General features: G+C 41.5%; 2 protein-coding genes across 3 annotated transcripts; one reads left to right on the plus strand and one right to left on the minus strand.

Moving 5' to 3' along the window:
• The first annotated feature begins 102 nt into the window (after window positions 1-102).
• On the plus strand, window positions 103-7,247 carry cax1 (cation/H+ exchanger protein 1). Of its 2 annotated transcripts, none has more exons than XM_088003223.1 (20): window positions 103-293; window positions 1,010-1,186; window positions 1,319-1,437; window positions 1,810-1,918; window positions 2,500-2,616; window positions 2,702-2,763; window positions 2,857-3,036; window positions 3,116-3,301; window positions 3,584-3,683; window positions 3,794-3,935; window positions 4,250-4,433; window positions 4,514-4,613; window positions 4,691-4,809; window positions 4,941-4,978; window positions 5,070-5,320; window positions 5,917-6,050; window positions 6,134-6,228; window positions 6,394-6,472; window positions 6,688-6,796; window positions 6,910-7,247. In XM_088003223.1, exons 1-20 carry the CDS (start codon window positions 218-220, stop codon window positions 6,981-6,983), a joined length of 2,451 nt encoding a protein of 816 aa, XP_087859349.1. In that variant the 5' UTR covers window positions 103-217; the 3' UTR covers window positions 6,984-7,247. The 2 variants fall into 2 exon arrangements, with proteins under 2 accessions (XP_087859349.1, XP_014849641.1); XM_014994155.2 differs by having other exon boundaries at window positions 105-293; window positions 5,070-5,197.
• Window positions 7,248-7,693: 446 nt separating this feature from the next.
• Window positions 7,694-13,174, minus strand: klhdc10 (kelch domain containing 10). Its single transcript, XM_014994121.2, has 9 exons — window positions 12,909-13,174; window positions 11,363-11,584; window positions 11,101-11,255; window positions 10,841-10,989; window positions 10,656-10,740; window positions 10,512-10,578; window positions 10,080-10,127; window positions 9,829-9,968; window positions 7,694-9,409 (listed from the first exon to the last, which is right to left on the minus strand). The coding sequence occupies exons 1-9, from the start codon at window positions 12,997-12,999 to the stop codon at window positions 9,200-9,202; spliced, it is 1,167 nt and encodes a 388-aa protein (XP_014849607.1). The 5' UTR covers window positions 13,000-13,174; the 3' UTR covers window positions 7,694-9,199.
• Window positions 13,175-13,575: the final 401 nt, after the last annotated feature.

Consider the following 13,575-nt stretch of genomic DNA (forward strand, 5'->3'; position numbering starts at 1 on the left):
GAGGTTAATCATGTGGCGCATAGATAATAAAGCCTAATTAAGTATAAAATGAAACTGAGTAAATTTAAAATTTTGCAATGGAGGAAGAAAATAAAAAGCACAGCTTTAAGCACACCACCCACTCTGTCAGTAATGACACGCCAGTCTGTGGCCGGCTGGCATAAGGGGGAGACCAAACACTGAGAGCTCATTTGGAGAGTGGGGGGAAACACACGAAATGTCATTTAAAACGCCTTCACTGCTGCCTGGAGAAGTCGACAACCTTCGGAAAAGATCAGTGGCTGAATCAACAGGTGGTACAAACTGCTTCATTTTCTCCCAACTAATGCGCACCTGTATGTGCGGTTTTTTTTAATCAGTCTGCTTAATGCTTTGTGGCTAACTGATTTTGTCTTAAATTCACCTGCGCAGTCAAGACATCTCAATTTTTTACGTTTTAATTGTTACATTTTTGTATGCAAGGTCCTCAGAAGTACATTTTAGGGACATTATGATTACTTTGGAACTTTTTGACCAATTTAATGCCGTTGTTAAGATTGTATGTTTAAAACTACTGGGAAGAATATACGATTTGATTATCACAGCTTGGATTATTTATTGCAATGATACTGAATTATGTGTTGCTGTGTATATTTTATGTTGATTATAAAATCAATTTTGAATTACTGACTAACTTGCTTCCAAAAGTCATTTATCGTTTTTAGACTTTTTTTTTTTTATGTAGAAAACTTTCTCTCTTATGCATACAGATCACGTATTGTATTACCAGCATGTCTATGTTTTGAATTTCAAATCAAAGCATAGCCCTCTCATTTGTGTGCTGTAACGCATTAAAAATGTGATCAGTCTTGGAAGAGGGCAAATGGAGAAGAACGCTGCATGACTCTCATGAGGTTTTTGTTAGTCTCACACATTTCCACAGGAGGGCATTAGCTGTGGATGTCAGTCACAATCCACATCCAGACTGTGTAGGAGACTTTTTTTTTTTTCTTTTCTTTTTTCTCCTCAGAAAACTGTTGCGATCCTGAGCATCATCAGCGCTTCACCCGGCTGCAGATCCAGCCTGACAGGCTGTTTTTTGGGCCCCATCATCCAGATGTGGGCGCACTGGCGACACCCTCCCCCGACGGCTCTGTTCATCACTTCTGCCAGTTCACGCCAAAGTGCCTGCTTGCTGTCTCCAGAGGTGAATGAGTTTATTCTCAGTAACCTCTCTTATCGTCCCGATTCCTCCACTTGTCATGTCTGAATTAGATAAAAGAATAGCTAAAAAAAAACAACAACAACAACAACAAAAAACAATTCACATTTACAACAGGAGCACATGGGAACTCTCCCCCAAGGCATGGAGAGGAAGGATGGCATGATGGCACCTCGAGGACGACCATCAGAGTCGACAATGAGGTGGAAGCACACAGAGAGGCTAACAACTACAAGGTAGGGGACAATTACTGCGTCGAATCAAAAATATTTTTAGTAAATAAAGTGACAAAAGAAGATGATGTAGGGGGTTGAAGAGATCTGTAGTTCAGAACAATGTTCGAAAGCCTGCTTTCGGCTCGTCACAAGTAATGTGCAGGATATGGCAGATATCTGCAACACATTTTGCTGATCAAATAATGCAAAAAAAAAAACCCCCAAAAAGAACGATTTGGACAAAAAAAAATTTGTGGCAAAATTTGAACACCAAGTACAATCTGACTGAGCTTGAGATGTTTTTGCTACAAAGAATGGGAGAAAAACGAGTGGATGAAAATTTTTCCAAGGTGGTATAAAAGACTATGGTTTGCATTTCGTTTCGTTTTCCAGTTTGGATTTAGAAAATGGAAGGGCAACGTGACCGAGAAACCAATCGAAGACCGATCTGACATCGACAAGGAACTGCACACCGACCTCAGCATCGTTAAGAACACTGAAGGTCTTTTCCATCTGTCTGTTCAACAGGAGAGGGCACAATATTAGGAAAACAAGGGAAATGTGCTGTTGTTTGAGAATGCTGCTGCAAAGATATAACTCTGGGATAAATAAGCAATTTACTAAAAACTGGCTTTCTGATGCATTGCAAATATTGACTCTGGATACTGAGCAGTCTGTCCAGCTTTGGGGGAAAGGAAACAACAAAACCAAACCTTTTATTTCCACCTTAATGTGGTTTTTACTGGAAATTGCTTTTGGCCAACTTTTGCTGTTTTGGGAATGAAATGACTTGGCTAATGTCCCTTAAAAACTCTGACTCATTATCCCTTTTTACCTTCTGAAATTTTGCTCCATATTCTAAATGTTGCAAAATATTTCATAGAGGGCAGAAATACCTGGCATTTGAATAATTGCCTAGCAGCGCATATTCTTGTCTAGTTAGTTCTTCGCCAAATCCAAGTGCAGTGGCACTGAAACAATGATTACTTTGTGACATATTGTGCAGCTCTATTATTGAATTTTTATGCTTACACGTAAGCATGTTTGCTCTTACCTGGAAGCTCTTTGCTTTCTGTCCTCCAGTTCCAGTGGTCACCGTTGGGAACATAGTGTATGTGTTTTTATTAGGCTGGTGGGTCTCCTTAACCTACCTGCTCATTTGCCCTGTGATGTTTCTGACTGTCTTTGGTGTCCCTTATGGTATGTATTCTAGAACCAACTGCATCATTAAGAAACGTGAGCATTTTTACTGCATGTTGTTGAGACATTTTTTCGCTCCTTTCAGGTAAAGTCTGTTTAAAGTTGGCCTGGTATATAATTTGGCCGTTTGGAAAATCCATACAAAGGGTAAATGTATATAAATCCTCCACGTTTTCTAGGCAAATGCTTTTTTCCCCCCCTAATGGACTATTTTCTATATTCAACTCTTTAAAATTCCAGGCTTGTCGTTTAGTTGACTTGTCTGCCGTGAAGCCGACAAACTGCGACATTGTTCCACAGGAGCACGACGATAAGGATCTGGTTGGGGACAAGGACTGCGCACCTCTTCTGGTGTCCTCCCCCCTCCCTGTTGAGATCCCCGTTCCGACTCGTCCGCCAAGAAAAACCACAAAGCACTGGGTGAGAGCGTCAGAATGCATTGCATGACTATCCACGATTTTCATGCTGCTAAGTCGGTTCCCCCGTTGTGTCTCCGCAGTGCCGCGTCGGCACTTTCCTTTGGTTGCTGCTGGGTTACCCAGTCCTGGCTGTGGTCCACTGCCTCGCATTTGTCCTGTCCTGGCTTCCGGTCTTCACCATCCCCATTGCAAAGATGAACAGCCGCATCCTGACCACAGTCCTCCTCATGGCACCGGAGGACATCGAGATCCATTCGCTGGATAAGGTTTCCTATGAGTTGATTTTAACAATGGCCATTCATGAAGAACATATCGTATTTATGCAAAATTGTGAGTAGGGTGCATAATGGGATTTGGTTGAGTTTTCTGCCCATGAAACCAAAACTTTTTTTATTTTATTTTCTGTCGTAGGGCTAAAGGTAGATCATTATAAATAACTCCTTGTTGCAACTGACTTCCTTTAATCTGATCGCTCTGCAATGCTTTCAACTAGTTAAGTAATTATATATATATTTTTTTACCATTTGCTCTTTTATATGATCTTCCAGAAGGACGTGTGTCAGACAAGAGTTGTCTTGTACTGTTATCAGGCCTTCAATGTGTATTACTACAAATACACAGTCCAAGGGATCAACATCTTTGCTCTCAGTATCCTTTTTTAGCTGGTCGTGAATGGGTAGTTGGGGGGCGGAGGGCTTTTATTTGTTTTACTTTTAATTTTTTAAGACGCATCCGACTGTTTTCCTTAATCTCTAAAGACTTGTTACCTTTGGTATTCGTGACTTTAATCGCTGGCTACGCTGACCGAGAGCATGAATACTTCAGCACAGAGACCATGTTTACGATAGCCATCACGTCCATAATTCCCCTGTCCTACTATATAGGCATGGGAATTGCAAGGTAAAATATCACCATTTTGTCTTCAACAAATGAGGGGGGCAAAAACTAAAATGCATTAGAAGTATTCGTACTCTTGGATGTTCACTGTGATTTGACAGGACAGTTCTCTGAGTGCGTTTCTCATTAACACACTCTTAGTCTGTCAGTTTACACGCACAGTTTGAGTTGTGCCTCAACCCCTCTCGGTTTTTTTTTTTTTTTTTTAGACGGATCAAATGCATTTTAAAAATGAAAGTGGTATGGAAAAGGAGTACGATAACATTTACAAAGACTGAAGAATTCATGTTCCGGTTTCGCTGTTGTGCTCTGCTCAGCATTTCCGCACAGAGCAACTTTGCAGTGGGGGCGGTAGTCAACGCGACGTTTGGCTCCATCACGGAGATGACCTTCTACATCACGGCGCTGCTTCGGGGGCATCGCGCCGGCAGTAATTGTTACGAGGAGATCGTCAAATCTGCACTGGCTGGCACTCTGATTGGGTGCATTCTGTTCATACCCGTAAGCGTCACTGAAGGACGCGTGAGCACGCAGCCGCCTGCCTGCCTGCAAGTCTAATTGATTCTAAAACTCTTTTGCAGGGTATTTGTATGACTATTGGAGGAATCAAACACAGTGAGCAGAGATTTAACAGTCGCTCGGCCGGCGTGAGCTCAGCTTTGCTCTTCATATCCATTGGAGGTAAGGATTGTCGCGTTTGGTTTGTTTTAAACGTTTTCCCAGAGTCGTCCTAGTGAGATTTGCGCTTCGCTCTGTAGGTGTGTTTGCACCCACCCTTTTCTCAAAGACCTTTGGCAACCTGGTGTGCGAAAACTGCTCCAGTACTCCCGGTAACGGCACCGTACCATTCACCTGCAAGGACTGCCGCTATGACACGGTGGGTGGCTTTTTCCCAGCTTTTGGCAGAACAAGTTCAAGATTTTTACAGGAATATATATATATATATATATATATATATATATATTTAAACTCGGGCAACACTTTCTCCCCCCCATCCCCCCCCAACAGACTACAGCTGACCCACATTTAATTCTGTCCCATATTGAGTAAGTAAAATTGTCTAAATTCTGAAATGCATTTTCTGCGCATTTATTCCACCTGAGTTCGGATTAATTAGGAAATGTTCCCCCCCCCCAGGCCTCTGGTGTACACCATTTCCGTCCTGCTGCCTGTTTCCTATCTGATCGGGCTCATCTTCACACTCAAGACCCATGCTCACATTTATGATATCCATGTCAGCGACGGTCATGGGGGACAAGCACACGGTCAGTATGCACAGGAGGGTACCAACACCAACACTCCCACTGGTGAGGTCACAGCTGCCCATCTGGTTCCGACCAACGTGTGTATTAATGCCAGCATTACCACACCTGGCCGCATTCCGACAGGTGTGTGGGCTGCATGTGGTTCTTCACATGAAATATTTAAAACCTTTTGCATGTTGCTTGCCTGAAAAACTACATGCACGTGATGATCTTAAGTGCTTGATTTCCAGCTTAAGTTAGTCATGCATGCCAAAACAATTTTATTTTTTTTTCATAGAAATTTTTGACTTCCTTTTACTGCTGCAAAAAGGGAGCTTTTTAGTGTCGACTGCTGTAAAAGTTTTTGACTTAACATTTTTGTCGCAGGCTTTTTTTTATTTTTTTTATTTTACTTTCCAAAAAATATTAAAAGGCATCATCTACATATATAGCGATTGAGGAAAAACTTTTTAAAGTATTTCATGGCACTCAAAGTTTTTGTGAGATTTATTTCGCAGTATATATTAACTAGCAACTATTAAAATAAATAAAAGTTAGAGGAGAAACTAAAACCTGAAGTTTTAAAAACCATGTTAGTATTCTAAGAAGGGGGGGAAAAAAAGGTTAAGGTTCCCTTAACAAAAAGTTGTGCCAAGTCAACATTTAGACGTGGCACACAGATAGTTAAATGCATGTAGTTTGAGTGTGTTGGTGGTTAGTAAGATGTCTGTTGCCATCAGGTCACCCTGTTGTCCACTGGTCCAGATGGAGGGCTCTCGCAGTGCTGATTTTTGCCACGGTGCTCATGGCCTGCTGTGCGGATCTTTGCACCGTCAACATCGAGCCCATCCTGAGTCATTCCTCCGTCTCCCAGGTAGTTGAAATGCAAACCATTTGTTCAAACGACGAGACTGGAACTTTCCCAGTCGCACTCAGATGGGTCTCGTTTCCCTGCAGTACTTCATCGGCGTCACCGTATTGGCGATGGTGCCGGAGCTTCCCGAGATCGTCAACGGGATCCAGTTTGCACTGCAAAACAATATCAGCTTGAGGTTCGAGTAGATCTTTTTTGTTTTTTGTCTTGGTAACTTATGTCAAACTGCAGTATTTTGAGTAGTGGGAGATGCAAGAGACGCATGATGTAAAACTGTGCAGAAATTCTTTTGACAATCTCTCATTACAGTCTAAAGATTTGTATATTTCTAACTCTTTTGCAGTCTTGAAGTAGGCAGTTGCATTGCTGTGCAGGTTTGCATGATACAGATTCCACTTCTTGTCCTGTTTAACGCTTTCTACGTGAGTATGTTTTACTTCTTTGTCCATGTAGCGCATCCTACTCTGTTATTGTCACCTTTTGTAAACGTGTTACAAGGAATTAATCTTTTATTGCAGTAGCCTAACCTCGCACATAAGCGAAGCATTTCCTCTGACGGGCGTAATGTTTTCACACATTGTGACAAACTGCTCAACTTGACTGGCTTAATCTAATTTTTTTTTCTTCTTGTGTCCAGGATGTGGGATTTGTGCTTGTGTTCAGTGACATTCATCTTTGGGCCAGCATCTTCAGCGTCATCCTGGTGAACTACATCTTCATGGATGGGAAGTGTGACTACTTTCAGGGTAAGTTCCTCATGTTGCAAACTGCTGCTTCCACTTTGCAAGGCTCAACACTAATTGTTATAGAAAAACTAAAAACAAAAAAAAGTCATTAATCGTCCTCTTTGTGTTTGCAGGTACAGCCCTAGTGGCGGTATACTTCATCGTTTTGGCCGTTTACTTCTTCGCTCCTTCTCCGCGCTCATGTTAACCTGTTTGCAAAGAAAAGAATGCATCTGTTCAGCTTTATGCCAAAAGATCACCGGTTTTTCATTTTCGTTGGATTTGGTTTCAGATGCACAAAAAACTGGGAAACGATCCGAGTGTTTGAATCGTCTTCTCTGACCTACGATTGATACTGTGCCCTTTGTTTTCTGAAACATTCTCCTAGTGCTTTTGTTTGATATTTGTGAATCTTGACTACTGATGTAAACTTTTGGAATGTGATTAAATAAAATGTAATAAATTTCTCAAAGTGTTAGACATTTCTATTTTCGCACTGATTGACGCATTTAGTGAAACTTTCAATTGATGAAAAATTATGTGGCTTTAACAAATTCTACTAAATATTGCAGTCATTTAGAAGTATTTTCAAATGTGGGAACAAAAGAAAAAGTACCGTATTTCCCGCAAACTTTAATAGATTACAAACCAGTGTTCTGACAACTATCCCAGCATGCACCGCGCTCTTCTTCTACGGGCGAAAATGAAGTCAGCGGCTGCTTACCGTAGTTGCTAGACCTGTTGTGACTCAATTTCGGTCCATATATAACGCGCACTGTCGGCTTTTGAGGAAATCGAAGGTTTTGAGGTGCGCCTTATAGTGCCGAAAATACGGTAAGTCGGTTCCCACACGTCTTTAGGGTAACGATGAATGTAAAAGGTGCTGCTTAACATGCTAATTAGTCATGTGAACAAGACTATATTTGGACAATACTTTTATTGACAATGTTCATAAAATCAGACTGTACAACTTTTTTTTACAGGAAACCTGTAAAGCATATTTTAGAAGTAAAGATTTTTCCCCCTCGTTTGAAAAGCAGGTACAGGCATCATGCATTAAAGAATCTGGGAAAACAGTGCAGAAGTTTAAAATAAGAGAATTCATGCACTGGTAGGGGTGGGGGGGCAAACCAAAGATCTCAAAGTGAAACAATATTTGGTGTCTTTAAAACATTAAGTGTCGAGAGCTCTTTTAGGAGAACGTGCTGCAGTCGATTTAGGAGTTACTGATCTGGTTATTACAGGGGAAAGTTTAAAAATGAGCACATGTATGCACTGACTGGAATATCCGAAGGGGTTAAACATGCATCTCAGAAAAAGGCACTGCAGGATAAACGACTGTGCTACTGAAGCGGCTCTCAGTGCAAAGCCATCGTCTTCAACAGAAGGTAAAAAGCGTCATCGAACGAAAAGCTTAAGATTTAAACAGCACCCGATTCACAGTGAGGTGCGGTTTCACAAATAAAGCTAGGAGTCGACACAATCGGGGAAATAACCCAAGTATTCTCCTTCGTTTTATGTTTACGCCATAAAATAACGGGGGTGGGGGGGTGGGGGAGCGGACAGAGACAAAAATCAAGTTGCAAATGTTCTTGTCATGGCAATGAACACCCAGGGTCTGCACAAGTTTTAGGCAATTTGACCACAAATGATCTAAAACATTTCATAACGTTTCCGAGGCGAGATAAAAGCTTTGTCTGTCCGTGCAAATTGGCAAGATAACTAGAGTGCTGAAACTTGCACGACTATTACTTCATCTGACAACTTGGAGCGGAGAAGGTCCCCTCAGGGGAAAGGACAAATAAGAGCTGTATGGTGTCAGTGTAACTGTGAGAAATTGGCAAACCAATGTGTCACCCTCTTTAGACTGAAATAACTAGCCACAGATGAATAAAGGATCTATTAAATAAGAAAATTATCAACGAGAACATCAGAGAAGAGGAAATGTGCAAAGAGCAATATCAGTTCATGATGGGGTGAGGGGTTCCAGCAAAAAGTGATCAAGTCCTTGAAATAAATATACATCCATTATTCCCTTCACTCTGAATTTATAAAATATCTGGAGGATTTGCAGAAGTGAGAGTAAATAGCATCTGACTTTTCACATGGCAAAATATAGTTTTTGTATTGTTTTACAACTTGTCAGTTTGTCGGAAGCGGACGTCCAGAATCCAAACGCTGTACAGATGTAGTGATGGCACAGGGATTAGAGTAAAATCCATGAAACATTCCAAAAAAATATTGACACTCATCACTGTATCTACAAAAAAAAAAAAAAAAATACGGGAACTTAAAAAAAAAAAAAAAAAAAAAAAAGGCATCCCATTGTTTTTGGCTTTAAGGCAGGGTGGGCCGGGGGGGGGGGGGGGCTACATCAGACATCGTCCAGAGTCCTGCTGGGAAATTTCTCCCGTTCCTCTGCGCCTACTTGACACGGTCTACGAGCTCCTCCGTGAGGCCCAGGTTGTACAGGTGAAAGGTGGGGAGAGAAGTCAGGTGGGGGAAGGCTTTGAGAAGCTTCTCCCAGCACAGCTCCAGCAGGCTGGGAACAGTCAGCCAGATCTTAAACAGAGAGCCAGTCCTCTTGTTCTCGTGGATGTTCACCACGCCTCCGTGAATGTACATGCAGCCGGCCTGGGAAGAACAGCAGCGTTAGAACAGTTTGACTGGCTGGACGCCAGACATGAAGCTGTGCGTCTTATGAAAAACACGCTTTTAGTTGGATATGAATTTCTGGATTTCTTTCACACGTTTGCTGACTTTTTAAAGCATCATGTTTATTCTTCGACAACCTATTTGTTGAATTCTAGGATGGAAGAGTGTTTTCTCTGCAACTTGCTGAAAGAACAAATATCAGGAAGAAAAAGTTCAAATAAATGGTCAAAACTAATAAGATGTTCCCAGTCCAGTCAAAACTACACAAATTTTCATTGACGAAAAACACCAAACACCAAAATGTTATAATTACTTATTATTATTATTATGTAATAATTACTTATTATTTTAAGGTTTTTTTTTTGTTTGTTTTTTTTTATTAGGTGAAAGGTACTAACAGGGGTTACAGCAGCACAGTGAAAGTAGGCTGGCTCAGGCATCTCTGCTGGTAGCTTACTCCACTGGAAGGTTTGCAGGTTTAGTTTCCACAGATCGGCTAGTATCAACTCCCCGTTGTAGCCTCCACAAATAAATACATCTACAGCAAAAAAAAAAAAAAAAAAAAAATTAAGGGGAAAGTACAGGTTGTGTGTTAAGTTTGCCAGCGTGCGAAAAGCAAGCAGGTGTTTCTTAGTTCCGTCTGTCTCACCGTTGCGTATCTGCACACAGCTATGGCATCGACGAGGAGCAGGATATCCTGTCAGAAAGTGGGGAAGTTTTACTTTTTTATTTTTGGAGACTTCACATTGAGTACTTTGTAAGCTTCTCGGAGGATATTTGATCAGTTTTGTTCACAATATGACTGAGCTCAAACTATTTCCAAAGACGCCTCAAAAGAGCCATCGTGGTTCTATGACGTATTGAGTGAACACAGATGCAGCCCACACTTTTCACATCTTTACTTTTTTAAAAATATTTAGAGTTTTTCCTTTCACTTTACAACTTTTCTGTTGGTCTTACCACATAAAATCTCAATAGAATGGGACCTAATGTGAAAGAGTTGAAGGAGCAGGTTTGCTTCCAAAGCACTTAGTAGAAAAAGCAGGCTGAACTCTGAAAAAAAAAAGTGCATCATACACACCTATTTTCTCATGAGGTTTAGTTGTGATCTCCTCCCAAGAGTTTGTCTCCAGGTTATAAGCATGTATCTACAAAAAGGAAGCCCAAAACATTTTACAATAACTAATATTTTAACATCGATACAGATAAACTGGCGGTGTCGTACCTTATCTAGAGGGTACGACGTCCAGGAAGTCCCACCTCCCAGAATATAAATCCTCTGTCCGTCATGTGCTATTTCATGCCTGTATCTGTGACGCGCAGAAACAGGAAGTGATGTCAAGGGCATTTTGGAGAGTAGAAAACATAAGTATTTGGCTTTCAGTGGCAGTTTGATGTCCAGCACTCTACCTTTCCTCCGGCAGGTCGTCAGGCGGGTTGTTGGGCTTGAGGTGGATCCATTCCCTGGTGGTCAGATCTAGTCTGTGCAGGTCTGTGCTGTAGATGTAACCCGTCGTTCCGCCAAACACATACAGGAAGCCGTTTATAATGACCATCGCCTGGAGAGGAAAAAAAAAAACAAAACAAAAAAAAACTGTAGAATCCAAATATAAAACACTAAAAAGAGAAATTGTCCAATACGCAGACGTAGAACTGATTCCTGCAGCTACCTGTCCATATATCCGGTTTGGCTTCTTCCCTCGACAGTTGAGTAGCGACCACCGCTTGTACTTCACGTTACAAACGTGGACATCGTTGCCGTTATTCTCCCCGAAGGGAATCCCGGTGCCGCCGAACACCAGAAGGTTGTTGCCGTGTAAAACAGCTGGAGAGACCACAGAACAATAAACTCCGTGTGGGAACGCCGCCTTCGATATTGAACAACGGGGCCTTCGATTTCTAAACTACAGGCAAGCCGGACAAGAGTTTCACCTGACATAGACGCCAGCTCTGTGGGCATGTAACCCTCGGTTCGAATCTGCTGCCAGCAGCCCGTGGCAAAGTGGTACCGCCAAAGCTCCCTGAACAGCGGGTAGTCTTCGTTTTCGGAGCCTCCCGACTCTTCATAGTCCGGGTTGTAACCCCCAAACACGTACAGGTTAGTGTTGTCAGCGACGCAGCGATGGCCGCTGCGGGCGGGAGGAGTTCGAGGACCTGGACAGAGAGGAGTCAAGGTGGAACAAGTGGGACATAAAATACCTTTTAAGCGTTTGTCTAGTTCAGTGGTGGTAATTGGTGGGGGAAGTTCAGGGCCTGGAGAACCAGAAATTCTGCTGTCTAGTAGAAATTCAATGAAGAAAGTTCGGTCATTGGTTTGTGACCTTAAGGCCAAGCACACACACGCAGAAGGACTAGAGGAACGGGAGGTCAACCTCTAAATGTCTAAAAGCCTAGTCAAAAAAGTCTTCAAAAGACTTAAATCTGATTAAGATATTCTGGCACAGTGGTGGTTGTAGTAGCTGCTTCACTGATTCAAGACATGTACAACTTTACTTAATTAAAAACAATTCAGTTTTCTAGCTAAAAATCCTGAATGTTTCGTCATTGGTTTCTGACCTTAAGATCGCTTAAGCAGCGGAACGGTAATTTGAAACAAGCCTGCAAGCCCACCTCTGAATGGCTCAGTAAGAATATAATGAAGCTTTCGAGTGTTCTAGTCAAAGCCTGGACTAAAATTCACTGTGTAAAATGAGCTTCAATAGGTCATTCCTGCTTGAGAACTCAGAAGAGCTGGGGGAAATTCTAACACTTTGACGAAAAATATTAATTTCCAGGTATAGCAAAAGCTTGATAGTGGTTGTCAAGGATGGGACGGCCAGTTATTAGATTTGAGGGTGATTACTTTTCACAAACAGTCTTGATTGATTTGGATGGCTTCACACTTGTTTTATGATCCAACAAGTGTGAATCATAACATATTTACAGCACAAACTGTAAATGTGTAAGGAGAAAAACACTTCTGCGTGTATATGTTAGCATGCAGAGGATCCGAGATGAGTATAAATTTGTACATCATCTCAGGGTGGTGACAACTCTTTAAGCGAGCCTCCTGATGCAACAATAAAACAACCAAAAAAAAAAAAAAAAAAGAAAATACCTGAGCAGGTGTATCTCTGAATCAACATACTGAGTCAGATCAGTAGGTTGACTGATGTGAATTGTTGATACAGCAAATGTCAAACATATAGAAGGCAGGAGAAGGCAGTGCATCTTCAAGCTAAACAGAAAAGCTTTAAACCGTTTGGTAATCAACAAAACAGAGCCATGTTGGTGCCATTCCAACGCCCACCTGAAACGTCTCGTTAAAATGTCTAGTATGAGTGGCTGTTAGCATGAATGTGATGTTTATCAGTGGAATTTGTGAGGAGGCACTCTGAGTGGAGAAACTGCCCTGAGCCAATCTTCAATATGTGACATGAAAGCTGGGATTAAACATTACGTCGAGATGTCAACGTTGTTGTTGTTGTTGTTGACCTACCTGCTAACATCGGTCCGCGCGGCGGCCTGCCTGTCAATTTCTCAAATTTATTCAGCTGCTCTGAACTGTCAGCGCCTTCAACGTCCGACATCTTTCGTCCCCTTCTTCTCCCTTTACTGCCCAGTCCCTTTGGATGTCACATGGAAAAAACGCAACGCCCGATAAAGCGTAGATGTCTCATTTCGCATTCCAGCCTATTTTGAAGCCATTCACAGTTTTCCTTTTAGCTCCACCGGTGATGACACACTTCTTCTTCTGGTATTGCTAAGCAGTTGGAAGACAATGTTTTAGAGCAGTTAGCGCCACCAACTGGTCTTGGGTGTGAATCAAAAATATATTTATGAAATTTAAGTACTCAGATGAAGGTAGAAATGTAGTTAAGTAAATGTAGTATTTCAATGCATTTTTACTAAAATGACTGTCCAATAAATTACTCGTGTAAGAGTAAAAAGGTATTTTGTAAAAGTCAGTCAGTAACTGTCATCAAATGGACAGTTTTATAGTCAAAAGCGAAAAAAATTTATAGACATGCATAACATATTTACAAAATAACAGATTTAGGCAGGAAAACACGTTTCTAATGCAATACTTTTTCAATATAAAACTTATGAACCTTGGGTAAAGTATCCCCAGTGCCAATCTAAAGTGCAGTGTTTCTTCTTGATCT

This window comes from Poecilia mexicana, unplaced genomic scaffold (genome assembly GCF_051168715.1).
Source record: "Poecilia mexicana isolate PSO_F unplaced genomic scaffold, ASM5116871v1 scaffold_23, whole genome shotgun sequence".
Classification (NCBI taxonomy): domain Eukaryota; kingdom Metazoa; phylum Chordata; class Actinopteri; order Cyprinodontiformes; family Poeciliidae; genus Poecilia; species Poecilia mexicana.

Excerpts from the sequence above, each read along its gene's own strand:
- klhdc10 (XM_014994121.2), bottom strand. The coding sequence starts at position 12,999 with ATGTCGGACGTTGAAGGCGCTGACAGTTCAGAGCAGCTGAATAAATTT. Across the intron at positions 10,579-10,655 it reads CGTCGTACCCTCTAGATAAG|ATACATGCTTATAACCTGGA; the intron begins GTACGACACCGC and ends TCCTTTTTGTAG. Across the intron at positions 10,128-10,511 it reads TAAACCTCATGAGAAAATAG|GATATCCTGCTCCTCGTCGA; the intron begins GTGTGTATGATG and ends ACTTTCTGACAG.
- cax1 (XM_088003223.1), top strand. The coding sequence starts at position 218 with ATGTCATTTAAAACGCCTTCACTGCTGCCTGGAGAAGTCGACAACCTT. Across the intron at positions 2,764-2,856 it reads TTGGAAAATCCATACAAAGG|GCTTGTCGTTTAGTTGACTT; the intron begins GTAAATGTATAT and ends TTAAAATTCCAG. Across the intron at positions 3,302-3,583 it reads AGATCCATTCGCTGGATAAG|AAGGACGTGTGTCAGACAAG; the intron begins GTTTCCTATGAG and ends ATGATCTTCCAG.